This window comes from Anoplopoma fimbria, chromosome 8, assembly GCF_027596085.1.
Source record: "Anoplopoma fimbria isolate UVic2021 breed Golden Eagle Sablefish chromosome 8, Afim_UVic_2022, whole genome shotgun sequence".
NCBI lineage: Eukaryota > Metazoa > Chordata > Actinopteri > Perciformes > Anoplopomatidae > Anoplopoma > Anoplopoma fimbria.
The window spans coordinates 24,229,020-24,256,620 of NC_072456.1; the positions used below are offsets into that span (position 1 = coordinate 24,229,020).

At 40.4% G+C, this 27,601-nt stretch overlaps 2 protein-coding genes across 2 annotated transcripts; both read left to right on the top strand.

The window, feature by feature from the left end:
- Positions 1-10,410: 10,410 nt before the first annotated feature.
- Positions 10,411-20,463, top strand: ddr2a (discoidin domain receptor tyrosine kinase 2a). The gene is made up of 16 exons (XM_054603025.1): positions 10,411-10,505; positions 11,496-11,727; positions 11,898-12,045; positions 13,352-13,454; positions 15,114-15,239; positions 15,476-15,533; positions 15,622-15,862; positions 16,084-16,149; positions 16,822-16,958; positions 17,091-17,305; positions 17,401-17,623; positions 18,182-18,309; positions 18,463-18,660; positions 18,753-18,987; positions 19,839-19,988; positions 20,073-20,463. The coding sequence occupies exons 1-16, from the start codon at positions 10,426-10,428 to the stop codon at positions 20,202-20,204; spliced, it is 2,472 nt and encodes an 823-aa protein (XP_054459000.1). The 5' UTR covers positions 10,411-10,425; the 3' UTR covers positions 20,205-20,463.
- Positions 20,464-22,771: 2,308 nt separating this feature from the next.
- On the top strand, positions 22,772-26,880 carry hsd17b7 (hydroxysteroid (17-beta) dehydrogenase 7). Its single transcript, XM_054603371.1, has 9 exons — positions 22,772-22,806; positions 23,586-23,792; positions 23,892-23,984; positions 24,352-24,466; positions 25,791-25,985; positions 26,088-26,201; positions 26,322-26,378; positions 26,455-26,553; positions 26,645-26,880. Exons 1-9 carry the CDS (start codon positions 22,772-22,774, stop codon positions 26,762-26,764), a joined length of 1,035 nt encoding a protein of 344 aa, XP_054459346.1. The 3' UTR covers positions 26,765-26,880.
- The last annotated feature ends 721 nt before the right edge of the window (positions 26,881-27,601 follow it).

The window sequence follows — 27,601 nt, forward strand, 5'->3', positions numbered from 1 at the left end:
AAAACTGAACACATCCTTGTCCCATTGTCAACAATTAATAAGAATCGCTGTATGTGAAGTCACCAAGGCGGTATGCATTTCCTTGTTTATCTGGTTTCTTTTTTAAATTCTACAGCACAAATGAAATGTGGACAGAAACGAGTTCAAACTGGTTGCTTTGTTCGGCTGTTGGACTAAGTGGTCAGTTGGAGGCGGCTTGTTGGCGCTGCGTCTGTGCGGCTGAAGTCATGTCTGTGACTCAGTGTCTCAACGTCTCTTTCTCCCCTTCCTCCATCATTTATTCATGCATCATGTGTTCCTACAATTAGTGTGTTATATTTCAAATTATAAAGTAAAAAATTATTTTAATTGCATATGAACTGAGGCTATTTTTGTCTTGTATGGTTGATATGTTTAGGATTTAATAGGCCTTCTCTCATAGAGTGATAAAGCTCCAAATAAATGGAAATTTCAGTTTGGTGGCAATTATTGTTTTTTATTGAGTGAAATAAAAAAACATGCTTCCAATTAAATTCTCATTTTCCTCTTGTATATGCAAACAATGCTTGGTTCCCATGAATACAAAGGATCAAATATAAAATAAAATGTTTTTCTCATGCTAACATACTGAGCTATTTCAGCCTTGTGGTCAAACTAAATCAAACTGTGTGTCCGTCTTGTCTTTCAGATCGGAAGTCTCTCTCTGTGCATGGGTTCTGGGATGAAGCACCTGTGGGACGTTCACTTCCTCCTGCTCATCCTCCTCTACCTGTTAGGAGCCGTCGCAGCACAGGTCAACCCAGGTCAGTGCTGCAACACGAGACGGCAAACTGCATCTCACATTATTTTGTGTTTGTGATTTAGGTTTGCAATGAGTTCATATTTGAAGAATTTGTGAATACTGTAAAAGTAGCGTTGGGTAGTGTTTGTGGCGGACTTTCATACGTATCCTTACGTAACAAGTGTAGAGTCAACGTTAACTTTTGGTTTCACACAGGACACTAACAGCGGTCTCATGGGTGAAAGGCCGTTTTTTGTTTTTGGGAGTTTCTCACATCTCATACCCTGTAACTTTCATTAACGGTCGCTCAGTATACTAAGTCACTTGCTGCGCATCACTTTCTGTACTACATCACTTTCTGTACTACATCACTTGCTGTACTACATCACTTGCTGTACTACATCACTAACTAAATGCAAAAACGTTGACAGTGGACATGGTTTTTCAGAAACTTAAAATGCCAACATGTTTTCCCTGGTGACTGGGCAGTTGTTGGGTTTGGTGCTCCAGTCCAGACTGATTCCGATATTGGATAAGTGCTGCTTTGTGGGAGCCATGTGGTCCCAGTCACTCTCTGGTTTGGCCTCTTTGATCCCAGCATGCACGTCTTTCTACAGCTCTCCCTCGCACTGTGCGGGCGCTTTTTTTTTGATGAAGTCAATGAGAAAGGACCAATATTTCTTTTAACAAGGAGATGGAGTATCAACACTTGGTGGGCAGAGACTGAGTCAAATAGGAACCAAAGAGAGGTTTTTGGTTATTGTGAAATTGTAGAAATTCAACAGATATTTGCCAGTAAAAACCCCGATCTGGCTCGTGTTTATGACTTCAGTCTCAAGGCCTCTGTCATCACGCTTAGTTTTCTTTTGTTGCTGAAAGGATAATGAATGTCATGTGTGCTCAGATCAAAACAGTAATTAATGATGGTTTTGTCAGAGAGGTTCAACACACAGTCTTCAGGTCACGCTGACCCAACTCTGCCAAGCAATTTTTAAAATGAAAGAAATAACAGTGGAAAAAAACTCCCCCATCTCTTCCACATCCTCCCGCCTTCCTCCAGCCCACTTCCATTTTCAAAATAAAACTATTGAGATTATATCCTACACTGTTCTAAAACTGTAAATCTAATTTATTTTCATAGAGTGTATGAAAATAAAAACGAACATGACGTCATGATGACACAACTGGGGGGTTTTCTCAGTCCACAGTGCTGATTAAGAAGTACAAACTTTACATTTTTCAAAACCAAGAGCAAAACAAACTAAAAGTTATGATTAACAGCAGTTGCTTTTCAAGAGTGTACCTTGAAATCATTCTTATTTTCACAGAGCGCGCTGAAAAAACATACTTTTTTGGGGGGCGTAAACACACACTCAAAACATGGCTTTTCCCTGTTTGTTATTTATTCGTTCTTTGTGCCAAAGCAAATAGAATAAATAGAGAGAGAGAGAGAGAGAGAGCTGAGAGTTTTTATAAGGAGATTTTAAAAAGCGAGGAAAGAAAATAAAGAGGGCGAGCAAGATAGAGATCACAGAGAGCGTTTATAGAAGGAGTTTCTAGTGTGCATGCTGTGGTTACTTTCATGCTTATGTCGCCTTACACACATATATATATATATTTATATAGATATATATATATTAATAGCTACATTACTGGCCTATTTAACCAGATGTGAATGTATGCTAACAACATGTTCTAAAGTATCTTAGATCCTGAAGCATTCAGCACCAAAACTTATATGAGGCTTCTTCTCAACCACACTTAATTGGGAATTTAAGTGTTTGACCCTTATGGGAGTGCCTTTCTTTGCTTACTGTGTGTGTGTGTGTGTGTGTGTGTGTGTGTGTGTATCTGCTCGCATGCATTTACCCGCATGCACGCGCATACTGTGGATCCAGCTATCCCACTGGAGTCTGTGGCTAATGCATACCAGACATTCTGACAGCAGGAAAGTCCATTCAAATAGGCTCTGTCTTTCTCCCGAGCTCTTGTGTGTGTGTGTGTGTGTGTGTGTGTGTGTGTGTGTGTGTGTGTGTGTGTGTGTGTGTGTGTGTGTGTGTGTGTGTGTGTGTGTGTGTGTGTGTGTGTTTGCCATTATTTGACCACTCATAAGTCATCGAAAGGACTATATGTGCTTTTGATCGTGGTCAAAGTTCAACAAGTTCACCACCAAAGACAAAGTTTTCTATGGGTAATGTGACCCAATGGATTTGATTCACTCAGAAACCACCAGAGATTATTACAATAAATAAAACTTTTCACCTCCAGTGTCACTAAAAGCTCAAATCTAAACCTGCTCTAATATATAAAGGCAGGATATAGCCACCTTTAATTCTGTCTAATGCTTTGGTTCTGCTGCATTGAGAAGAGGGTCATTTTTCCACAGTCTGGAAATATTCACAGCTGAATTTAGTCGAGCTGAGATGTTGAGTGGTGCCAACTTTCCCCTGTTTAAAATTCCCAAGCAATGGAGTTATACCATCCCTGTCTTTCCCATTTCACTCGTGAGTGGGCGAACTTTGTTTCACTGTGGAGAGGGGGGGGGATATGAGCAGAGCAGCCAGACATCGAGCAGTACTGTTATTGTGTGGGCTTCTTCTTGTGAATGTGTTAAAAGTAAACATTGAATGAATGAACGAACGAGTGAATAAATTAATGGATCAGAACATTTTCTTTGAATCATTAAAATCACACATTCAACTATAAACTGAGACTATGTAGCTTTTAAAAGAACGAATATGTCACTACTTTAAAATACTCATTCTACTACTTTGTTATGTTTCAGCATTTTCCAGATAGACACTATATGGTTTTATCAGAAAAGTATTACCATAAAAATGAAGGTTTGCGCTGTCATTTCACTAGTGCAAAAGAAAATGACGATTGTTGTTAGTTTTTTGAGGGACAACCGCATAAATAAAGGAGTAAACCTCCTAAGCTTTGTGAAATTGAATGTGACACACCAGAAAAAAGAAAGGAAAGACATTGGGAAAGGAGTACATCACTTATTTTAAGAGGGGTTGCCCACATTAAAAAAAACATCAACATGCTAATTTTGGTTGAAAAATGGTATAAGTCCAATTTTCACTCTCCCTTTATCTCTGTTTTACTATCCCCCAGTTCCAGAGGGAAATCAATTAGCTGGTAAATGCTTCACTATGTTCACAAGCTAGTCGCCGACAGGAAAGATGCCCGTTAGCAGAAATAAAGTATTCATGGCTACATTTTCATTAGTGTGTAATCACCTGAAACTAAGAATCATATTCTCGATAGCTTAGAATAAACCGAAACAACATGCTAAAAGGAGTTAAAACGTTTGATAATTCTCTGAGTTTGTCACAACGAGCAACCCCTTTTGATTTACATGTAGTCAAAATAATTGATTAGTGCAGCTTTAAAGCAACCGACTCTAGAGGATCTTAAATGTTTTCCTTTCATTTCTACTTGTGACAACAATGTAAATGTAATGAAGCAGACAGTAAATTTATAAGCAACACAACCAAAACTGCCCAGGTATTGTGTAGCAGATGTGAACATGAACTTGCATGACTACACAGCATGTATGTGTGAGTGTGTGTGTGAGTGTGTGTGAATGTATTTGGAGCCGGCGGTCGAACAGCAAACACTGCAGAACAAACCTGCCTTTCAGTAGTCAGGGTGCGGTAGAAATCAAGAGGTGAGAGAGAGGGTTTGGTCCATTACTCCTTCATCTCTCCCCCTGTCTCCCTCCATTCCTCCAACCACACGAGGCTGGTATTTTTTCCACCTTTTTTTTTTCTGGGGTGATATTTTTAGATACTGTGGCCAAACGTTGAGCTCGAAGGTCGGTGTGTGTGTGTGTGTGTGTGTGTATGTGTGTGTGTGTGCATCCAAATGAACACACACTCACCTGCCCCCATAGCTCACCCCAGGGGTCAGCTCTGAGTGGGCTGGGTAGATAAATACACACAGCGAAAACCAACATTTGGATGAGCGGTCACACATCCGGCACGATTCACTGAAACCCGTCTCTCTGACTCTCTGGAGGATGTGGTTGAAGACTCTGATAATGACTCCACCTTTTTCATCAATTATGTCCCAGGAAACATTCAGAGTTTTCTCCAACCAGGGATGTTGCATTGTTTGTGAGTGTATCCCTGAATTTTCTGGCAAGACTTCATAGAAAAATGACCACTGAATGCCAAATGACATGCACACAATCATCCCATCATCCCCGCTAAGGTTACGTTCAGACTGTGGTCCAAATCTGATAATTTGGTGACTCAGATCTGATTTGTGTCAACAGCACATGGAATCTGATCTTTTGATTTATTTGCCTCTTTCTTATTATTATTTAGTGGTCTTAATTCATACGTCGGTCAGATTTTTTTGTAATGTGACCTTCGTCTGAACGGTCATATCGTAATTACACATTTTCTACGTCATCCACACACACCTAAGTACAGAAGTAGCAGCCATTGCTCCACAAAAAAGCCATAATGTTCTGTGTTTGAGCGCCATAGCATTGTAAAACACACTTCCTTCAAAATAGACGGAGACGAAACTCACTAAAACTTTTTTGGTTGGTCCTATTCTCAACTGTCACCAGCTCTGGTTTGGTTTAAATAAACCCTTAATTCGCAGAGAGAGACAGAAAATGTGTCGTGCTCTATACGCAGTTTTTCCTCCACTGTCTGTCTCTCTACCTGCTGAATTTTGGCAGATCTTTTAATTAGCTAATTAAAATGACAAAAAACGCCCAGCCACCACAACCAACCTGCTCAGCCGGCTAAGCAAGATATTTGTACAATTGTACATCGTCATCCTTGTTATCATCATCTCACCATTTTGCTGGCTTCTACGCAATATCAACTTTGAAATGAAACCATAAATGCTGACTTCATTGGACTCCGTGTTTACTTCCATACGACACCACGCTGCATGTGACGTCATTGTTCTTATTCTTTTGGCCTGCAGGTCACAATTTTTGTTATCTAGCCAATAAATGTCGCAATTGGGGGTTTAACAGCAACAAGCCAACAGTTTGCAAGGCAGAGGTAGAGATGCGAGCCCGAAAGAAAAGCCCACATTTCTGGTCGGAAGGAGAAACAGACCTACTTTTAAATATATATTATTATTTAAGTTATTTACAGGGCTTAACCGTAGAACTACGTCATGGGGGCGCTTATGTTAATCGGAGTGTGCAGTGCTGCAGAGGTGTGAACACGAGTCCCAAATTTGAGGACTTTAGATTTGACTTGGCAAAATCGATCAAAAGTACTTCCAACTCGACTCGGACTTTAGCTCCAATGACTCATGACTTCACCTGGATGGAACCTTTTTACTTGAGTCACATGACTTGGACTGGACTCAGACTTCAGTCACAAATTTGATAACTTTAGACTCGATTTGACAAACTCATGGATTTGCATGTATTTTGCGTACGTAAGTCATTTCAGGGCCGCGACCAGTTCACACTGGAATCTGATATTGGCCCCAAAAAAAATAATGTGAAATAATGCCAAACAAAAATCTGAGCAATGATTAAAAATTGAGCACCAAAGCGTGCAGTGTAAACAAAGCCTAAGAGTAATTTTAGCCTTTTTGACAACGCGTCATCAACGTGTGATAAACAGTAGGATTAGAAGATGAAATGCTGCCATGTGGTCTCTTTCTTCGTCTGTGTTTACCCTCTTCACCTCTGTGTGAATGAGGCTCATGTTCTACTTTTCTGGCTCTCACAAAATCGATGAATGCCAACCACCTCAAACCCCTTAACCTCTGGACCGGGCTGCACCAACGACAGATACAACATTTGAGCTGCCTCATGCCAGTGATTATCATTCCGGCTTTTCCATTTTCCAAACATTGACGTTTCTAGTCATCTTATCCTGCTCTGATGTGATTTGAAATCATTTACTGGACGTCTCTGCTGTTTCTCTTGAAGCAGGTTCTGACGATTTTGTGTTTTTAACTACAGCTATCAGTCGTGGAGTTTGAGATCACCACACCTATCATTAAAATGGTTTTCGTGATCGTGCAGCCAAGGATACCGCTAATGTGCGGATAATATGAGAACGGTAATATCATTTCTGTTGACGTGAAGAGGTTCTGCAGTGACGAGGGCAGCACTGAGCAAAGGTCAGAGAGGACAAGATGAAAAACAACGACAGAGGAGGAAGCGAATGTGGACATCTGGAAGAGTTTTTTGTTTGTGCCTCCTACAAACTGTCACTGTGCCACTGCCATGACGAAGCCTGCGTGTGCACGTGTGTGTGGTTGCGTCTACGCCTTGTATTGGTGTGCACGGACATGTGAGCAGCGTATCGGCCCCGATCGGCCTCGAACCTTCAGGGGGATTTTCACGTCTTGACTTTTAAGCAAATATTTGGATTGGATCAAGAAAAAAAAGAGGAAGAGAGAAAAGAAGGAAAGAAAGGAGCAGGAGAGGGACAGAGTCGGCCTTGAACCTGGAGCTCTGCTGCTGCTGGCATCTTCTCAAAGGTTTTTCTGTGAGACAAGGAGGCCAGGCCAACAGGGTCGGTCGCCATTTAACTTCCGCCTGCTGCTCCACAGAAAGTTACGATCACATACACACAGATATCAAGTTTTTGCCAAAAGCTCTTCCATCCATAAATGAGGCTAACTAGCGGTCACATCCTGTGAGTTGGAGTCATCACTGACTCTGTTTACATGCACACAATTATTCCACTATTATCTTGAATGTTACAATATTCTAAATGTAATATGGGTTATGTAAACAGTTTAATCAGTTTGGATAATCTGAATAAGGCCTTATTCTGAATGTAGCATTTTCAGATTAAGACGTGAGTGATGTGCCGATGTTATTCTGGTTTTAGGAATATTCTTTGGAGATGCATACAGCGCATTCCAAATATGACTTTTGATTGGGTTTTATATGGCAGTGTGAGACGTGCGGCCTCTTGCATGTTTACAACCAGCTCTGTGTGTTGGACACAAATCAACTGGCCAACCAGTCAGGAGTAGAATTGCATACCCAAAAGAAAAACCTTTGTTTCTGATTTTGAAGGAGAAACACACCTACTGATAAACATCATTATTGTTTAAGTTGGTTAAAGGGCGTAACCATAGGACGTACGTAGGGACTCGAAGTGTTGATTCGAGTCAACTCACTTGAATTTCAATCAGATTTGAGATACAAATCTGATGACTGTTGAATCCACTTGACAAAATCAAAAAAGACCTGCAACTTGATTTGGAGTTAAACACCAATGACTTGTGACTTCTCTTGTACGTGAGCCTTTTGACTTGAAATTACTTTATACCATACCCCAAAGCCCAAATGTTTAAAAAGTATGCTTTTTAAAAAGCCTGCCACAAATCAATTCATTTCTTGAATCAACTAACGATGACACTGTTCATTCCCAAAAGTCGATACTTTATTTCCCAGGACTTGAAGAAATCTGACAGCATCCAATCAAGTCGCAGGAGAAAAACCAGTAAGAACTAAAGTTTTGTTTCTGAGCAGCAGTTGGAAAAAATGAAACCAAAGATTATTACGTTTATGTACATAAACTATGTTCAGGTCAACAAAAATTGAGTTGTGGTATGAAAAACCTGCAGACAAAAACACAAATTGTGAGTTATTAAGGACTCAAGACTTAAGACTTGTGTGTCTTGACTTCGTACTTGAGTTCAAAAAGCCTGAAACTTGTGACTTGGAACACAGTTACATGGTCCCACCTGCAAGTAAACGGAACAATTAGTGTAACAATCATTAGCAATGTGAACAGCTTAAAAGGAATATTTAATTTTTAAGGAATAAGGTCAAAAACATGTCAACGTAGTCGATATTAGACCAAAATAGATAGCGCACGAAGGAAAAGTGCCCTTTCATTTTATTTTTCTCTCTCTTGGAAACACCCATAAACCAGTCGAATCACTCAGAGCCTTGTAAAAGTTAATAGATACCACGTTGGATGTGTCACGCTCAGTTAGCCTCTAGCCAGCTGAGTCTTAATGAGATGAAGATTTTCTTAATCACGCTGTTAACAGTTTTTTTTTTTATCAGCTCTCGCTCACTGAAGGGGACAAAAGAAAAGAGAGAGAGAGAGAGGAGAGAGAGACCACACAGGAGGAGAGAGAGGAGGACAGACAGGAGACATGAGTGGGTGGACGGGCATGCAGGAAACAGAGGGCATATTGCTTCTATTGACCGCACGGTGGGGGCGTGATGGGCTCAATGCTGCCAGCGATACCACACACACACACACAACACACACACACACACACACACACACACACACACACACACACACACACACACACACACACACACACACACACACACAGTAACTACATGTGCTTGATACCAGCCCTGTTTGGACTGGCAGAAACACTGAATGGATCCAGCTTATTATTTCAATAAAGCAACCACAATTTGAGTGTGGGTGAATGTGTGAGTGTTGATATGTGTGTGTGCGTGTGTGTGTGAGTGTGTGTGTGTGTGTGTGTGTGTGTGTGTGTGTGTGTGTGTGTGTGTGTATGTGTGTGTGTGTGTGGTACTCTCACATCACCAACCCACACCCTTCGTCCTGAACTATCCATCACATTTTGCAGGTTTTTCTTGACAGGAGCTGGGGATTAAGTCGTTCTGTCTTAGAAATGTCTGCGAGCGTCTGGTGAATGTTTGAGCACGGTTTCGGATTTTTCAACGCCGACCGACGCTGTGGTCGGTCTGAGACGGGTTGGGGGGAGCTGCATGCTTCAGAGTGTGGTGATGATCCAGTTAGCCTGAAATACCAGCGGCTGAACTGGAATATCCTTGAATAGAAGCATTGTGATAGAGTTGAGGAGATAGAAGTAAAAGTACTCTTATTCAAAACTACTCGAGTAAATATAAAAAAAGGAGCTATTTTGAAGAATTTCAGTTAATTCTATAAATAATTGTCAGAAGACCACTTTAGGATTCTGACAGTATGTATTTCAATATAATCAAAATAATAAACTTTATTTATATAGCACTTTTCAAAACAGGGGTTACAAAGTTCTTTACATGATAGAAAATGGCAGACAAACAATGATAAAAACTTTTAAAAAACAGTTTGAAAGTTTAACAACATTGACCTAAGACAAGACAATAAGTAAAGAGTATTCTTTTTTACAAAATGTCAAATTATTACTTTAAGTAAGAGCAGTAATACTAATAAATATAGTCATATATTATATATAGTCTTTTTATTTATATTTTACATAATTCTTGATTTCTATTTTTTCAAGGGCAACTGTTACGTTATAATTTCATTATTCTGATTCTGATAAATATCCCACTTTGTGTAAACTCAGTTACAATGCTCCACTTTAAACCGCTCAATCTCATATTCAGGGGTACAAACCAAGCCATCTTCCCTTCGTGAGAAATCCTTACAGAATCATAACAGCATAATCACAGACTTTTCTCTTGTTGTGGCTTTTCCAAAACTAAATAATCCAAAAAAATACTAACAATAGATCACTGCTTTCAGAATGTTCTAAAAAAAGCACCAAGTAAACGAAGCTTCTCCTTAACAACAGCACTTGTAATTAGGGTAATTGAGGATAAAATGCAGGATGAGTGGATGCTCATCTGTTGACCTTTCTGACCTGATCAATCAAATAATCAATCACGTTGTTGTGTCTCAGGTGTGTGTCGGTATCCTCTGGGCATGTCAGGAGGCCAGATCCAGGACGAGGACATCTCCGCCTCCAGCCAGTGGTCCGAATCCACCGCTGCTAGATACGGCAGGTATGTGTCTTTCACACACACACACACACACACACACACACACACACACACACACACACACACACACACACACACACACACACACACACACACACACACACATGCACACTCACACCCATGCTCCATAGTTTGTTTACCCTGATAATGAGTGTGTGTGTGGGTGGCTTATCCTGCAAAGGTGCCTGAGCCGGTTTATTTGCAGTTCGCCACAAACTGGGGTATCAGTTCTACGTACAGCCACATGATTAAGGAGGCATTTGTCGGTGTGTGTGTGTGTGTGTGTGTGTGTGTGTGTGTGTGTGTGTGTGTGTGTGTGTGTGTGTGTGTGTGTGTGTGTGTGTGTGTGTGTGTGTGTGTGCAGCAGAACTTGGGTGGCCTTCAGTGAGTATCAGGATAATGATGTAACACACTTTCCCCATCCATCCAGGCGGTGTTTTTTTTCTTTTACGTCTCCCCCAGCTCCACCCTCCTCCCACCGCCAGTCCCTTTGCCCAAAATTAACACTTTAAGACGAATTTACGACTTCACCGAGATGTTTTTATAGCAGGCTGTAAGAACGGAAATCCACCACAGGACTCGCTTTTACTTTCCTCTCACCTTTTTTCCTCTCCATCCTGTTCTACTTATCTCTACCTGCTGTAATACGAACATGAACATCCACACTTATTTCATCCATTCTCTCTCTCGCTCTCTCTCTCTGTCTCTCTCTCTCTCTCTCTCTGTCTCTCTCTCTCTCTCTCTCTCTCTCTCTCTCTCTCTCTCTCTCAACTCTGCTATATAAATCTGTGCAATATAAAAAATCTGTGCAATCCACTGTGCAATACAAAAATGATTCTGTCTGTTTATATAATATTTTTGTTTGCACTATCCTCTCTGCTGCTGTAATCCTGTAAATTTCCCCGCTGTGGGACTAATAAAGGATTATCTTATCTTATCTTATCTTATCTCTCTCTCTCTCTCTCTCTCTCTCTCTCTCTCTGTCTAACCCAGATTGGACTGCGAGGAGGGCGACGGCGCCTGGTGTCCGGAGATAACCGTGGAGCCGGACAGCCTGAAGGAGTTCCTCCAGATCGACCTGCGCTCGCTGCACTTCATCACCCTGGTGGGCACCCAGGGGCGTCACGCGGGAGGCATGGGGAACGAGTTCTCCCAGATGTACAAGATCAAGTACAGCCGCGACGGGAGCCGCTGGATCTCGTGGAGAAACAGGCAGGGCAAGCAGGTAAGTCTTCACACTGAAACACTTTGATGTGAATGTGTAATCTAATACAAACTTCTGATAAAGATGTTCTGAATACTCATCATTGTCATTTGATCATGAGGTCAAGGGTCGTTCTCAATAACCAGTGAGCTTCTTCATGAGCTGAAGGTGCGTTTGTTTTTTACCCACAGGTGATTGAAGGAAACAGGAACGCCTACGACATCGTACTGAAGGACCTGGAGCCGCCCATCATCGCCCGCTACGTCCGCTTCATGCCCGTCACCGACCACTCCATGAACGTCTGCATGAGAGTGGAGATCTACGGCTGTGAATGGCTGGGTGAGAGGTGGTTGATGATGATGATGATGATGAGGAAAGAGAGGATATTTGAGGAAGGATGAGCGAGGAAGTGCTGAGCAAAGATGTCAAAGTCCTTATTATTGAGCTAAAGATAGAAAGGATCAGCTGACTCTCTGTCACATATCTTTACACAACACTGATGGACACAACAATTATCATATTAGTTACTAGATATTGAATAACAGAGGTTTGTTTGGTTGCCATGCAACACATTCTCAGCTCAGATACCGCCCATTGTTTGGTGGCTTTACTCTGCAAACTATGACACATTGTCAGATGGGAAATCCTGTAGCGTCGGTTTTTTAAACGTCAAGGACGCCTTCAATTTCCGCTCATTACATGCATAGTTTCCTTTCAAAGTAAACTTCACAGGAAGTCAGGTTTAGGCAACAAAAGTTAGGTATAGATATAAGAGCTTGGTTGACATAACTTGAGTGACTGAAGACTCCCAACTGTTAGTGTCAGTTTCCTTTTGTAACAGACACTTTTCTAAATAAACTTCCAATAAACAAAAGTACTTGATAAGGTTTAGGAAAAGATTGTGGTTTGGGTTCAAATAAATAAAACAACTATGGTGTTTACGTAGCTGGCGTTAGTTAAGTTTGTAAGTTAGGTAACAAAACTAAGGTAAAATAACTCAACATTGACTTTGTTTCACACGGGACACATACAGCGTTCTCCTGGGTGATAGTCCTGTGTTTGTTTCTGTCACATTGTTTTGTTACAAAGTGCTTACATTTAGAGGTAATATTGGGAACATTAGGTTAAAGCTAGTCAGATTATTTGTTCAAATTGACCATGCTATGATTAGATAATTATTAATGTTTAGGTTATTTAAGTACAAAAGGGAGACACAGTGAGTCATGAGAGTAAAATTGTTTAGCATTGCTTGACAAATATGGGGAGACTTTTTTCTTTTAGGTGTCTAAAACAAATGCATTAAGCAGTAACATTTTTAATCATTTTTGAGTATGGGAACCTGGTAAAATTTGAGATCCAATCAAAGACAAAAACCAAGTGAAATATGAGAAAAGCAGAAAGTCCTTATTCTCTGATAGCTGAAGCTTTGTGGGCAAACACATTGTCAGTCTGAGACAAGTCGAATAAAACATTTCTCTGTATCATTTTGTAAATATTGGTAGCTGAAGCTTAAAATTACTATTGTTTTGAAACAAACATATGTGGTTTTGAGCAATGATTCTCTGGGTTTTTAGAATGATGGACTTACACACAAAGTTTTAAGGTTAATTAATCTAAAAAATATTACTTTTTCTCTGCTTTACAGATGGTCTTGTGTCGTACAACGCTCCAATAGGAGAACAGATGAGCCTACCTCCTTACCCTTCTTATCTCAACGACTCTGTCTATGACGGTGCTGTCATCCACAGGTGTGTGTGTGTGTTTGTTTGTTTATGTGTGTGTTTCATTATTCCCTGCCCCTCCCTCTTTCAACCACCACTACTCTGCTTCATCATTGCTCTCATCCTCCGTCAGTGTTTTTTCCCTCCTCACCTTGTTGTTGCCCCGTCACCATGGGTAACACACAGAGACAAGGTCATGGTGGTTTACGTAGTTAGGCAATACCTCATAGGAATGACTGAGTCAACCACGCTTATGAAGTTAAGAAACCGGATTGAGCCAATCATTCTCTTGTTGTCGGTGGTGTTTAGATCATGGCGTGGTGAATAATGTCCTCCATGACACAGGCAGGCCTCCTCCTCTCTGTGTACAGAGGGAAAATAAAATGGCCTTTATTACGATGTCAAAGCCAAATGCACAAGAGAGTAATTGCCTCTACAATGCTCCCACCTAGTGGTAGATTGTTGTACCATATCAACAGAAGTACTTATGAAGAATCAGTTTTATTGGCCAAGTATGTGTGCACATACAAAGAATTTGACTCTGTTTTTTAAATCTTTCCCAAAACACTTACAGAGATATTGATGTTGTTTTAATATTTTGTTAATATTAACATTTATATTATTGTGGATCTTTTTATTTTGATGCTTTGGCAACATTGTTTTTTTAAAACTTTCATGTCAATAAAGCCACATTAAATTGACTGGAATAGCAGCAAGGAACATTGACAAAAAAAGCTGTACAAATGAAGGTAAAGAATAGACAGGACTGTTATTTATGCAAATAGTGAAAAATAGATAATATAATAAAATAAATATAAATATAAAAAAGACATATAACGTTGAATATACAAGTCAAGTGCTCTGTAAATTGTAAACAATACAAATAATAATAATAATAATTTTATTTGTATAGCACTTTTCAAACTCGGAGTACAAAGTGCTTTCGATAGTCTGCAGGTCAATACAATTACAAAATCTCAAGAAATAAAAACATAAAATACAAGCACACAATTAAAATACCATATAAAATACATTTACAGATTAATCATTTAGAAGGTAGGACAGGTGAAACTGCTTAATAAACTTAAAATCAAGTGGTTACACAACAGAACAATATCAAAAATGTAACAAATAAATAAATATAATTAATTGTCAGGCAAAAAACTAATTGCGCAAATATATAAATAAATACTGAATGGATATACATGGACTGTATGTACACTATGTAGATGTAAACATGACTAAAAATATACAACGTGTGGGATTTTTATTGAGAGTAACAGATGATATGTGCATATTAAGAAACAAATTATGCGTTAAAAACTATAAAGTTATAATATCTATTAGCAGCAGTGAATATCTTGATATTGGAGGGATATTCACAGTGAATTACTTATTTAAGTGTTCATCAAAGTGATGGCTTGCAGGAAGAAATGGTTCTTGTGTCTGGTTATTTTGGCATTCAGTGCTCTGTAGCACCTACCAAAGGGGAGAAGTTCAAAGTTATCCCCTATGGTAGTGGATATATATTTTTTCTGCAGCCCTGATTGTCCATCGTAGTCTGTTGCTGGCCTTTTTCTTGGTGGCTGATCCAAACCGAACAGTCTTAGACATGCAGAGAGGATGATAATCAGGGATGTTCCTCTGTGTCTGCTGCCTCTCTCTTACACGCCTTCTGTTTCTCAGTATGACAGAGGGCCTGGGTCAGCTGACTGATGGCGTATGCGGCCTGGATGACTTTACACACAGTCACGTCTACAACGTGTGGCCCGGCTACGACTACGTGGGTTGGACCAATCCAAACCGAACAGTGTTAGACATGCAGAGAGGATGATAATCAGGGATGTTCCTCTGTGTCTGCTGCCTCTCTCTTACACGCCTTCTGTTTCTCAGTATGACAGAGGGCCTGGGTCAGCTGACTGATGGCGTATGCGGCCTGGATGACTTTACACACAGTCATGTCTACAACGTGTGGCCCGGCTACGACTACGTGGGTTGGAGAGCTGATAGTGGAAATGGGTATTTTCAACTGTTTAGAGCTTCCCCAGTGGATATGTTGAAATCATGTTTGAGTTTGACCGCATACGCAACTTCACCACCATGAAGGTGAGGTATCATGATGATAAAAGCTTTTTGTTGTTGTTTTTTTTTTATCCTCACCAGCACTTAAAAAATTGTCTCCATCTGTATCCAGGTCCACTGCAACAACATGTACTCGCGGCACGTCAAGGCCTTCCGCCAGGTGGTGTGTTACTTCCGCTCTGAGGCGGACTGGGAGGCCACGCCGCTGGCCTTCACCCCCACGGAGGACGAGAAGAATCCCAGCTCCCGCTTCGTCACCGTCAACCTGGCCAATCAGATGGCCAGCGCCATCAAGTGCCAGTTCTACTTTGCTGACGCCTGGATGTTGTTCAGCGAGATCACCTTCCAGTCAGGTATGGACCCAAGAACTGTGTGTAGAATCTGTAAGACCTCTGGTACTTTTACTTTCATATATATAAATAGTTTTACTTAATTTACATCTGCACATATTTGAAGACTCAAAACTGTATATTATCTGTTATTATTATTATATTCAAGTCCGTTTTGAGGTCTTCTGATTTAAAATTAACAATGAAACATCTGCTCATCTTTGTGTCATCTTGCCTTTTTTTAGATACAGCCATGTACAACACAACACTGGCTCCACCCAAGACAGGACTGCCACCTAACATACAACCAGGTAAGTGATCACAACACACTTACACACATGATAAAGACCTGAACACATTTTATGAAATGCATGGCAAATAACAAAAGAGCATCTTTTGATTGTGAGCAACCTGTTTTTTGTCGAAGAAGCATTCGACAAAAAACTGTTTCAGTTCAAACAGTTTAGATCTTTATTGATCCATAAGAGGATGTTCTTTCTGCAGCAGCAAGACAGTGTAAAAATATAAAACATGAAAAAGAGAATAAGACAGTTGAAGACACAGTACAGTCTACATAAATGGCTCATGTCAGTAAGAATAGGGATAAAATTGAGTGTAAGCTGTGCAGTGAACAATGAGGCAGTTAATCAGAATCATTATTATATATCATCAATTATTTTACATTTTCCTTAATTCCTTAAAGAGATTCTGGCTCCCTGTGTTTCATATTCATATCCCCATAGCAACAAATCAGTGAGAAGGTCAGGACTGATTCTGTGAACGATCATTTAAATAACACTAAGTTACAGTCAAAATTCGAAATCATTGAACTTGCACTCCTCACACCCCGCTTAATCAAAACTCTGAGAAGATGGAAGAGATGTTCAACTTTTCTTTAACGTGTATAAAGTGTGATCTGTGTGCAAATTCAAGAAACTTGATGCAGACAGTTAAAGGTGTCTCTCCTTGTCTCCCTTCCCCAGAGGACGACCCCACCCACAAAGTAGACGACAGCAACACCCGCATTCTGATTGGTTGTTTGGTGGCCATCATCTTCATCCTGGTGGTCATCATTGTCATCATCCTGTGGAGGCAGGTGTGGCAGAAGATGCTGGAGAAGGTGAGCTCAAGTTAAAACAACACATCACACACTTATACCAGCCTGTGCATGTTCAGTCATTTTTTTTGTGCATCTTCTTTTTCGGGAGGTGGTCAGATGTGTTCCTTCACCCCCCCACGTCCTTCATTCTAGGCCTCTCGCCGGATGCTGGACGATGAACTAACTGCTAGTTTGTCAATACAGAGTGAGACGTTCGCTTACAACCACAACCAGTCGAGCACAACCAGCGAGCAGGAGTCTAACTCCACCTACGAGCGCATCTTCCCCCTCGGCCCAGACTACCAGGAGCCTTCGCGCATCATATGTAAGCTGCCGGAGTTTGCTCAGAGTTTAGAGGAGCCTGGTAGGTGGAAATGATAACTGATAAACATCATGGTCAATCCTTTATCTTATTTAGATTCTAAAGTCACAGTTTCCCACTTTGTGTTCCAGCTTCAACCAGCACATCAGCTTCTAAATCCACCGCAAGCACCGCCGTCCAAGATGGCGCCCCTCACTACGCAGAGGCGGATATTGTGAATTTGCAAGGCGTGACCGGAAGCAACACGTACGCCATCCCCGCGCTGGCTATGGACCTGTTGTCAGGGAAGGAGGTCGCCGTGGAGGAGTTCCCACGGAAACTGCTCACCTTCAAGGAGAAGCTGGGAGAGGGCCAGTTTGGAGAGGTGGGTGTGCAGCTTCACCTTTTCCTGCTGCAGCTTTCAATGAGCTTAAAAGCACAAAGTTTTAAAGTGGCCCTATTATGCTTTTCCACTTTTTTCCTCTCCTTTAGTGTGTTATATATATTTTTGTACATGTAAAAGGTCCGTAGAGTGTAAAACCTGAAGTCCACGCCTAAGAGGAGTTACCCTCCCTCTCAGAAGCTCCTGAGCTCCTGAAACGGCTCCATTGAATTCTCTCCTTCACTTCTGTAACTTTATTAGGTCACAATGTTACGGAAGTTTTTGAAAATGTGAAACGTTGAACAATCACAACAGAGCGGGCTAGCTGACCAATCAGAGCAGACTTTGCTTTCTGGAGGGAGGAGCAAACGCTACAACGGAGCATTTCAGAGAGAGGGTGAGAAGAGGTGCTGCAGGACAGCCAGGATGAGAAAAACAAGGAGGATTATGAGCATTAACGCATGTAAACATGTTGTGCCTGTAACTTGAGATAAAAATATGCACCCGGAAAATAGCATAATAGGGCCTCTTTAAAACGTTGCATTCCTCCTGTCCTCTCAGGTGCACCTGTGTGAAGCAGAGGGAATGCAGGAGTTCATGAACAAGGAGTTTTTATTCGACATCCCCGTGGACCAGCCAGTTTTAGTGGCTGTGAAGATGCTCCGTTCAGACGCCGACAAAAATGCAAGGTATCGACTCCAGACTCCAGACGCCGGATTGATCTGCACCAAACTCTAGCTTTGTAGCCTGTGCATGTACCTGAAACTGAAAATAAACATGAAATAAAGTTTGTATAATTTTGATTTCTCTCTGTTTAAAGCACTTTTTTTGTGTTTTGGTAGGAATGACTTCCTGAAAGAGATAAAGATCATGTCACGTTTGAAGGACCCCAACATCATTCGCCTGCTGGCCGTATGCATCTACAGCGACCCTCTCTGCATGATCACAGAGTACATGGAGAACGGAGATCTCAACCAGTTCCTGTCCCGCCATGAGCCAGAGGGACAGCTCGCTCTGCTCAGCAATGCTCCTACAGTCAGGTGAGTCCAAGAACCAAATGAGAGACTGATGCATATTTGTCTTATTTGTGTTTGTATATTCCTAACACTGTTTCTTCTTCTCTCCTCTCCAGCTTCAACAATCTGTGCTACATGGCGGCTCAGATTGCGTCGGGGATGAAGTACCTCTCCTCTCTGAACTTTGTTCATCGAGACTTGGCCACGCGGAATTGCCTGGTGGGCAAGAACTACACGATAAAGATAGCTGACTTTGGCATGAGCAGAAACCTGTACAGTGGTGACTACTACCGCATCCAGGGCAGAGCGGTGCTGCCTATACGCTGGATGTCATGGGAGAGCATCCTGCTGGTAAGGGCCTCCACTTAAAGGAAAACACTTCACACTTTTTATATCAATTACTCACCCCGTGTTACTTTGAATTCTTGATTCTTGTTTTCCTCTCATGCCTCCATGATAAAATGTGTTTTAAATAGTACGATTTTAGCAAAGATGCATGTGTTTGGGAAGTAGTGATGGATAAATGAGGATTAAACTGCATGAGTTGTGTGAGAGTTTGTAAATGGACATTTTGATGTTGTTTACTTCAATTCATCAAGAGATTTTTGGATTCTCCGTTCATCCTGGAGGCATTCGAGAAACAAAAAGGTTTCTTTAAGAATTAAATCAACACTGGGTTGGTAATTAATAAACAATTGGTCATTTTCGTAGTGAATTATTCCTTTATAGTGGCACTCCTTAAGATTTCAGACCTGGTTGATGTAGAATTTCAATTTGAGTGAAAACAATATAATTGAGCTTAGAGTTTAGTGGTCGTGACTTTTGGGCTGCGTCCGAAATTACATCCTAAAATGTCATTTTTCAGACAGACGTGTTCATAGTTCCACTTTTTGTGTTAATATAATAGAGGACAACTGTAATACAGCATTTTTTCCGGGAAATGTTGCTACAGAAACCAAGTTCGTAATACTTCAAATATATAAATATTGCAATACTTTTATCAGAATGCCGTAGGCTCATTCACCATTGTGTTTCCCCCTTCACCAATAGATAATGACTTAACAGACATTTATTTCCATGAAAATCTTTAATACTGCCACTTTAACAAAAGATTTGACTTTTATTATAGAGAAAAAATATATCTATTTTTTTTGTGTTTACTTGCCAGGCTGATAGACATATCACCATGTTTTGTTTCACAGGGTAAGTTCACCACAGCTAGTGATGTGTGGGCCTTTGGGGTCACCCTGTGGGAGATCCTCAACTTCTGCAAGGAGCAGCCCTACTCCCAGCTCACTGATGAGCAGGTGATAGAAAACACCGGGGAGTTTTTCAGGGACCAGAAAAGACAGGTGAGTGTTTCGCCACAAACGTTTCACCACACATATAAAAAAGGTGGATCTCGTGGCTTAACTCCTCGCCTCCATGTTGTACAGATCTACCTGCCTCAGCCTGTTCTGTGTCCGGACTCGCTCTACAAGATCATGCTGAGCTGCTGGAGGAGGAACACAAAGGAGCGGCCCTCCTTCCAGGAAATACACCGGGCCCTCCTGGAAATGCAGCCGTGAGCCGGGGCAAGGTTTAAGACAGTGTTTACCAGACTGTTCATCTCTGGAAGAAAAATGGTGCAAAGACAAGAGTAGACCATGATTCAGACTTGATCCAGGTTTAAGCTTTCTTGTTTCAGGAGAGGAACAGGATGAGAACCACCTGTGGGCTCCATTTTGGAGACACTGATTCATGGACTGACACTCTGCAAAGACAGATTACCAGAGACTTTTGGTGTCAGTTTGAGCTCAATTGGCTCAATCAAGTATTATTAGAAAAATCGATCCTGTTTTATAATACACCAACCCTGAAACACACACAGACGTGATTAAAGGTTCAAAAAAGGTGTTCAAAAAAATAAATGTAGCAAGTGACATTTGCCACTTTTAAAAATGAAAATGAAAATTTCCCATTCCAATATGCATTGTTGAAGAACTTTCTTGTGTTTTCTTTTGGAAGACTGCTTGAATGTAGAGGGGTAAATGTGCAGCAGACCTGTACTGTTACATTTCTTTTTATTTCAAGTATTTCATCTCAATATTGGTGACACTTTCTATGACGCCCATGTCTATAATGCATTATAAACACATGTATACTGTGTTATAATCTGTTTATAGCCCTGTAACGTTATAGTAATAAGCACTCATACATGTGCATGCTTTGTAACATTAATCATAACACATTATAAAGCCTTTTTTTTAATGACTTGTATGGTCAAGAATCATAATAATTGCTGGTCACCCACTGATTTGTTTTTTTTACAAGGATCATTATGTATTATATTCCCCATATTTTAATAAATTATTATCTTTTCATAATGCATTATAATATGATTATAATTTACTTTAAGTTGTCGTTGTTTCCTTTAATTAAAGGATAAAAAAAATCAGACTCATTTATAATCACGATAATGTATTGTTAAAAAAGTATATTGTGTTACATGGATATTATTTTAAACTATGATCCTTTAAAAAAAAAAGACAGTGAGTGGCCAGTATTTATAAAGAATTATGATACAGACCTTATAAATAATTATTTAGTGCTGTATAATTGAGTTATGATTATTGTTATAGAGCATTGTGAATATGTATGTGCACGTATATTATAATAATATAATACAATAAGCAGATTATATTGCATTATAAGTCTGTTTATAATGCGTTATATACATATGAAGTGTTACTGAAATATCAAGAATCTCCCTGCAGTTTTCCTTCTGGGATTTGAACATGAAGTGTATATGACTGTGTATTTTCAATAGATCAAAATCTCAAATAGCAATATTTTGTATTAATATTTATATGTTCATACGTGTTTGTTATGTTTATGTTTTGTTGATATATTTGTGGATTAATATGCTCTTTAAATTGACGAGTTTGTAGTATCATATTGGATGTGATTCACCAACTTTACCGCTCACATTTCGGTTCCAAACACCAAACAAACTGCTACCAAAGATTTTTTTGTATTGTTTTATTTCCTACTGCAAAAGTGTTATTGTCTTGCATTAATCACAAACTGAAATATCATTCTTCCATGATTGATCAGATGTTGCAGGATGTGTTTTTTAATGTCGGTTAAACGGTATGTGTTTACAGTCAGCATCATTGGGAAGGCGTTGGTGTCGAACAAGTTAATGCATTTATGCTTAAAGTTCATCTCAGTTGGCAAAGAAAGTGTTTTTCCTTTTATAAGGAATATAGAGGAAACAGGAATGTTCAGCCTAAATAATGTGTTTGATTGGAACAGAATGACTGCTTCAGATAAGTTGATATTAGCTGACGAAAGCTAACACAGCTAATGACTCATCTACATTTTTCATTGTTTTTGTTTATTGGTGTGTGCTGGATTCTTTCCTCTTCCTCTCCAGCATACGTCTGTGTATAACTCTCTAATAGCTTGAACTTCATACTGCATACCACTGTTTTCCTGCCACTTCAGCTGTATTTACAGGCTCTACCCTCTTATCAGAGGCCTCATAAAAGACACTCATGTCTGCCCTTATGCATGGTATTTTCAACGTTTATGTGGAAGTTCATACTTATCTTTCTGTGTTTCGCAATCAAGACAAAAGATAAGTACAAGTAAGTTAAATATTCATTTTGGAGTCACATTTGGGTTGTTCATGCAGGGTGTGGTGACTCCCATCGGATAAATACGTCTTTATCAGTGTTTTAAATGAGTTTGGGGCACCCTGGCAGATTTCATGATTAATTTTATTACATATTTGTACTCAAATGTTTGTTTTTTCCAGTGAGAATTGTTTTATATACGTTGTAAACAAATGTTGTACATTGATGGACGAAAATACAAATAAAATTTAAACAGGGAAATCTGTCTCTGTGAGAGCTCTGGCTTCATTCAGCATATCTGTCACGGTGTGGGCGGGGCCTCACGCTGAGCCGACTGGTATCAGGCTCTCATTGGCTGAGAGCTGCAGAAGTGACCAATCACAACGCGGAGGCGGGGCTTAGAATATGACTCCACTCCATTAACCCTATGCAGAACTTGTTGCTTAGAAAGAGTACCTGTCAGTACATTTTGTGTTTTCTGTTTGCAGTTTTGTTTCCAGCTTGGACAATAAACTATGAATAAGGTGGTTTTGGTGACAGGAGCAAATAGGTAATGGCTGTATTTATTGTTTTTACTATAAACCTCAAGTTTAATGGGTTCACGACACAAGAGACCTTTTCTCAAGGTATTTTCCTAAAGGTCATTTGTAGCTGTTGGTTAATTACACTGCAAGTACATTTACTCAGGTACTGGACAAATGTGAGGTACTTGTACTTTACTTGAGTATCTCTATTGTCTGCTACTTTACACTACTCAGAGGTAAATATTGTACTTTGAACTGCATTTATATGATGCCAGTTCTTTGCAGATGCAGATTATACTAATTAATGATCTATTATTACAGATTGTACTATCCAGCAGTATATAAAGTCATTCAGATTAGCTCCAACTTTACCAGCTGCAAAATGAAAGGGATGAACACATTATTGCAAGTGCAATAAAGAAACATAATTCAGTTATTTATATGATTCTGAAATGGACCATTCTACATAATGAGTACTTTTACTTTTGGTGCTTGAAATATACTTTTCTTCTTATACTTCTGATCTGTTACAGAGTATTTCTATACTATGGTATTAATACTTTTACTGAAGTACATGATCTGAGCACTTCTTCCACCACTGGTTAGTTATTTAAGGCGTGCATATTGAATTTCTCCAATTTGGTTTATTCATGTGCCTTTTAAAAATCCGTCTGGACCAAATTGGCAGCATCATTTTTCATACACAGAACATGTATGTGGAATTATTTTGGTCAATATTGTTAATATTGTAACTCTGTAGATGCTGTAACAACTTGTATTCCATTACATTGTTGTCTCCCTGCAGCGGCATTGGCCTGGTGCTGTGTGAGCGTCTCCTCTCACAGGACACGGAGGGTCTCCAGCTGTGTCTGGCCTGCAGGAACATGAGGCGGGCTCAGGCGGCTCGCTCGGCCCTCCTCGCCTCTCACCCCGCCGCCCAGGTGGCCCTGCTGCAGGTGGACACCAGCAGCATCGCCTCCATCATCGCTGCTGCACAGGAGGTCAAACTCAGGTGGGAGGATGGACTCGCAGCAGCAGAGTGGCAACACAGGCCATGTTCTTTTTGTGTGTTACAGAAGTGAATATATGTGTTTGTGATTCATTTTTGCAGGTATAACCGTCTGGACTACCTCTACCTGAACGCAGGCATCATGCCAAACCCCCAGTTTGATGTAAAAGCCTTTTTCAAAGGCCTCTTCTCCAGGTACTTTCATGGTTTTGCAGCTACTCTAAATGACTGAGCTGCATCGGTGGCTTTTTTATGTCCAGTTTATATACAGTATAACTTTTATATTGCTATCTACATGCATCTATTCCTCATTCTGCCTCTTCAGACCTCAGTTTTCTATAATCTAAACTTTACACATAACTTACTTGTTTCAACATACTCCTTTTTTTGTTTACCATGTTTTATTGTAAATTTTCATATTTACTATTTTTTAATGATGTATTATACTATTGTGTTTATTGTTATGCACCATTCACCAGGACAAATTCCTTGAATGTGTAACCTACTTATTATATAGTACATACAGTTTCTGATTCTGAGTCTGCTTACATCTTTACAACAGTCGTATCATCTCCATGTTTGCCACCGGCGAGGGGATTCTCACGCAGAGGGACTGCGTCACCCCCGATGGCCTGCAAGAAGTTTTTGCGACCAACCTCTTCGGTCACTTCCTACTTGTGAGTAACTGCTATTTTGGCCACTGAATGATCTAGTAGTGCACACACATATAATCTAATACAAAACCATGTTTCCTTCAGATTTCCAGCAGAGACAGTAATTGTACTCAGCTGTTTACCCTTGATGGAATAAATATAGGCGATACTGGATCCATCTGTCATTGAGCAACGATGCTCATTAAATATTAACGGTTCTGTTCAAGTTATAAGGTCACTGCAGACAGTATTCTGCCTACTGTGCGTCTGCAGATGAATCCTGGCTTGTATTAAGTTGCCATCACAGAGGAACCTTCTCAAAACACTTCTGCTTTTTAGACAGCTGAAATGACACATAATATTTTTGGTAATGTCCTTTTGAAACGGTCAATAAAGTTTAGCAGGAATTTAACGTTGCTGATTAGTTTAAGGAATCTAAAAGGAATGCTCGAAATCTACAGTATATCTTAACCAGTTAGTTTAAAAAATAAATATATATATGCATATATATTTAACCTTTATTTATACAGTTCTTATTCTTAATAGAGACCTGGTTAAGGCAGAAAAGCAATGCAGGACGTTCATACACACAGAAAATAGAACACAAACATGCAAAAATGGCAAAGTGAGAGTTTAAACTTATGAAGAAAAACAAGTGCAGACCCAGAGAGGATATTATGAGATTTTCACAGTTAGATAGCCGTCTCAGAAAATATCGAGGTTTCACAATAATACACTAATATTATTATTATTATCATTATTATTATCAGTTACAATGATCCTTAAAGGAATTAGAATATATTAATAATAATAATAATAAACCTGATTAAAAACATACCATTTAACCATAACATCTTATATGCATCTTAGTTTAAATGTCAGCGGCACTTTAGGGTGTTGAATTAAAAACTAAATGAAAATAATATCACCTTTAAGCCTTTGAAATAATGTCCCGTGATTACTAACAACACTGTAGGTTTGTTACAACTCTTGACCCCAACAGAAGTTCTTTCCAGAATTCTTAAAACCAGTTTGGGGAATGGTACTGGACAGCTTCATTTCCTTCTGTAGCATGTTGCCAGTTAAGGTGGGGCAGAATAGGAGAAAGGCCTTTTTTTTTACCAAATTCTGTAAGGGATGGAAAGAATGAAAGAGAACAGGTTATGGCAGCACTGTTTATTACAGTTTTTCTATCCTCTGGCTATACTATTCCTTGAGGTTTCTAGGCAAACTGCATTGGAAACACCTGTGTAATATGTCTTTGTTTTATGAAAACAAAATTATTTAAGGCTATAACTGTTTTTTTAGTATTGTCATGCTGTGTTGACCTCCTGTGTTGTTTGCCCAGATCCGGGAGCTGGAACCAGTTCTGTGTCACGAAGGCCGGACGTCCCAGGTGATCTGGACCTCCTCCAGCAACGCTCACCGCTCAGCTTTCAACCTGGAGGACATGCAGCACCGGAGGGGGACCCAACCTTACAGCTCCTCCAAATACTCCACTGACCTGCTCAGCCTGGCGCTCAACACACACTTCAACAAACAGGTCGGCCCACACACACACACACACACACACACACACACACAAACCTCACATGCTCTGTATGACCCATGTTATATTTTTTAACCTCCCATTCCTGCTCTCTAGGGTTTGTACTCCTCCGTCACTTGTCCTGGTTTTGTGATGACCAATCTGACCTACGGGATCCTGCCCTCCTTCCCAGCCGTCCTCTGGACTCTGCTTATGCCCGTCTTTTGGCTTGTGAGTTCAAATGAATGACACACACACACACACACACACACACACACACACACACACACACACACACACACAACTGAAATGAATCCGTCGTATCTGAATGCATCTCTTTCCTGATCTCAGATAAGAATGTTCACCAATACTTTCACCCTGACCCCTTATAACGGAGCTGAAGCCCTGGTAGGTAAAAAGAAAAAACACAATTTAAAATGTTCTTACACAGTTTTTTTTTCATGAATGCTGCTCTTTCTTGCAGCTTTGGCTATTTAAGCAAAAGCCTGAATCACTGGACCCTCAAGCCAAGTACCACAGCTTAACATCTGGTCTAGGAAACAACTACACACGGCCACGAAAGGTACGGCAAGGAATACTAAACTCAGTTTAAATGATGAAATAAAATACTTCATGTTAGTGACTTTGTGTCTTCTGTTCTGCTTTTTTTTCAGATGGACATCGATGTGCAAACATCAGATGCTTTGTATGAGAAATTGCTGCAACTGGAATGCGACCTAAGAAAGAAACTGAAGGACAATCAACAAGAATCACAGTATTCCTGCAAGACGTGATGCGTATCACACATTTCTAGGATGGAGAGTGTTTTATTCCTGTTTTGCAGCGTGCATACTTTCTTTCAGACCTCACAAAACACTGCAGCCTGAATTCACAGCACAAATGAAACAAGTTACAGTGACTCTATAAGCATGATGTAAAATATCTGTTATAGGACAAAGAACCAGAGTTGTGTATGTTGTCTTTGAGTTTTGGGGAAATAAAACAGAGCATTGCCTTATTTCTCATCTTAAAGTCTTATAATATGCAGACATGGATGTGAACTCTATGTCACCAACTTCTCTGCCTGTGGAGTCCAGGAGGAACTTGGTCCGATTTGGTTGTTAATTCCCTGATCCTCACGGCAGAATGCATTGCAGTCTGACAGCAGACTATCAGTGTCATCCCAGAAGTTTACATACGTGGTCCTCGTCGGTCCCTCTGCTGCGGGGTAAGGAGGCACCGGCACATGGGTAACGTTGCAGGCGCACCTGAAATCAGGCTCCGGGGGTTTGGTGCCATGCAAGCCCAGCAGTGGTCCCCGGTCGAGCTGCATTCCTCCTCCTCATCCTCCTCATCCTCCTCCTCATCTCCGCTCAGCTTCGGGTTGCAGAAAGCCCACACCATCCCGCAGAAGTAGACAAAAAACGTGCCCATCACCATGACCATGAGCGCGTAGGACTCCATCATCGCTTTGGCCACTGGAGACGTCATCTCTCCGGCTGAGTTCTCCAAAGTGCATGTTCAGGAGGAACTGACGGTCTGCCTGGCATCATCCGGTGGGCTGGACCACTTCAACATCCCTCAGTAACATCACTCAGCTCAGTAACGTGAGATATGGAGACAGGTAGAAC

Bases quoted from the DNA above. Each gene is read 5' to 3' on its own strand.
- ddr2a (XM_054603025.1), top strand. From the start codon at position 10,426: ATGTCAGGAGGCCAGATCCAGGACGAGGACATCTCCGCCTCCAGCCAG. The intron at 16,150-16,821 runs GTAAGTGATCAC...TCCCTTCCCCAG, and splicing joins GCCACCTAACATACAACCAG to AGGACGACCCCACCCACAAA. The intron at 18,661-18,752 runs GTGAGTCCAAGA...TCTCCTCTCCAG, and splicing joins AGCAATGCTCCTACAGTCAG to CTTCAACAATCTGTGCTACA.
- hsd17b7 (XM_054603371.1), top strand. From the start codon at position 22,772: ATGAATAAGGTGGTTTTGGTGACAGGAGCAAATAG. The intron at 24,467-25,790 runs GTGAGTAACTGC...TTGTTTGCCCAG, and splicing joins TCTTCGGTCACTTCCTACTT to ATCCGGGAGCTGGAACCAGT. The intron at 25,986-26,087 runs GTCGGCCCACAC...CCTGCTCTCTAG, and splicing joins ACACACACTTCAACAAACAG to GGTTTGTACTCCTCCGTCAC.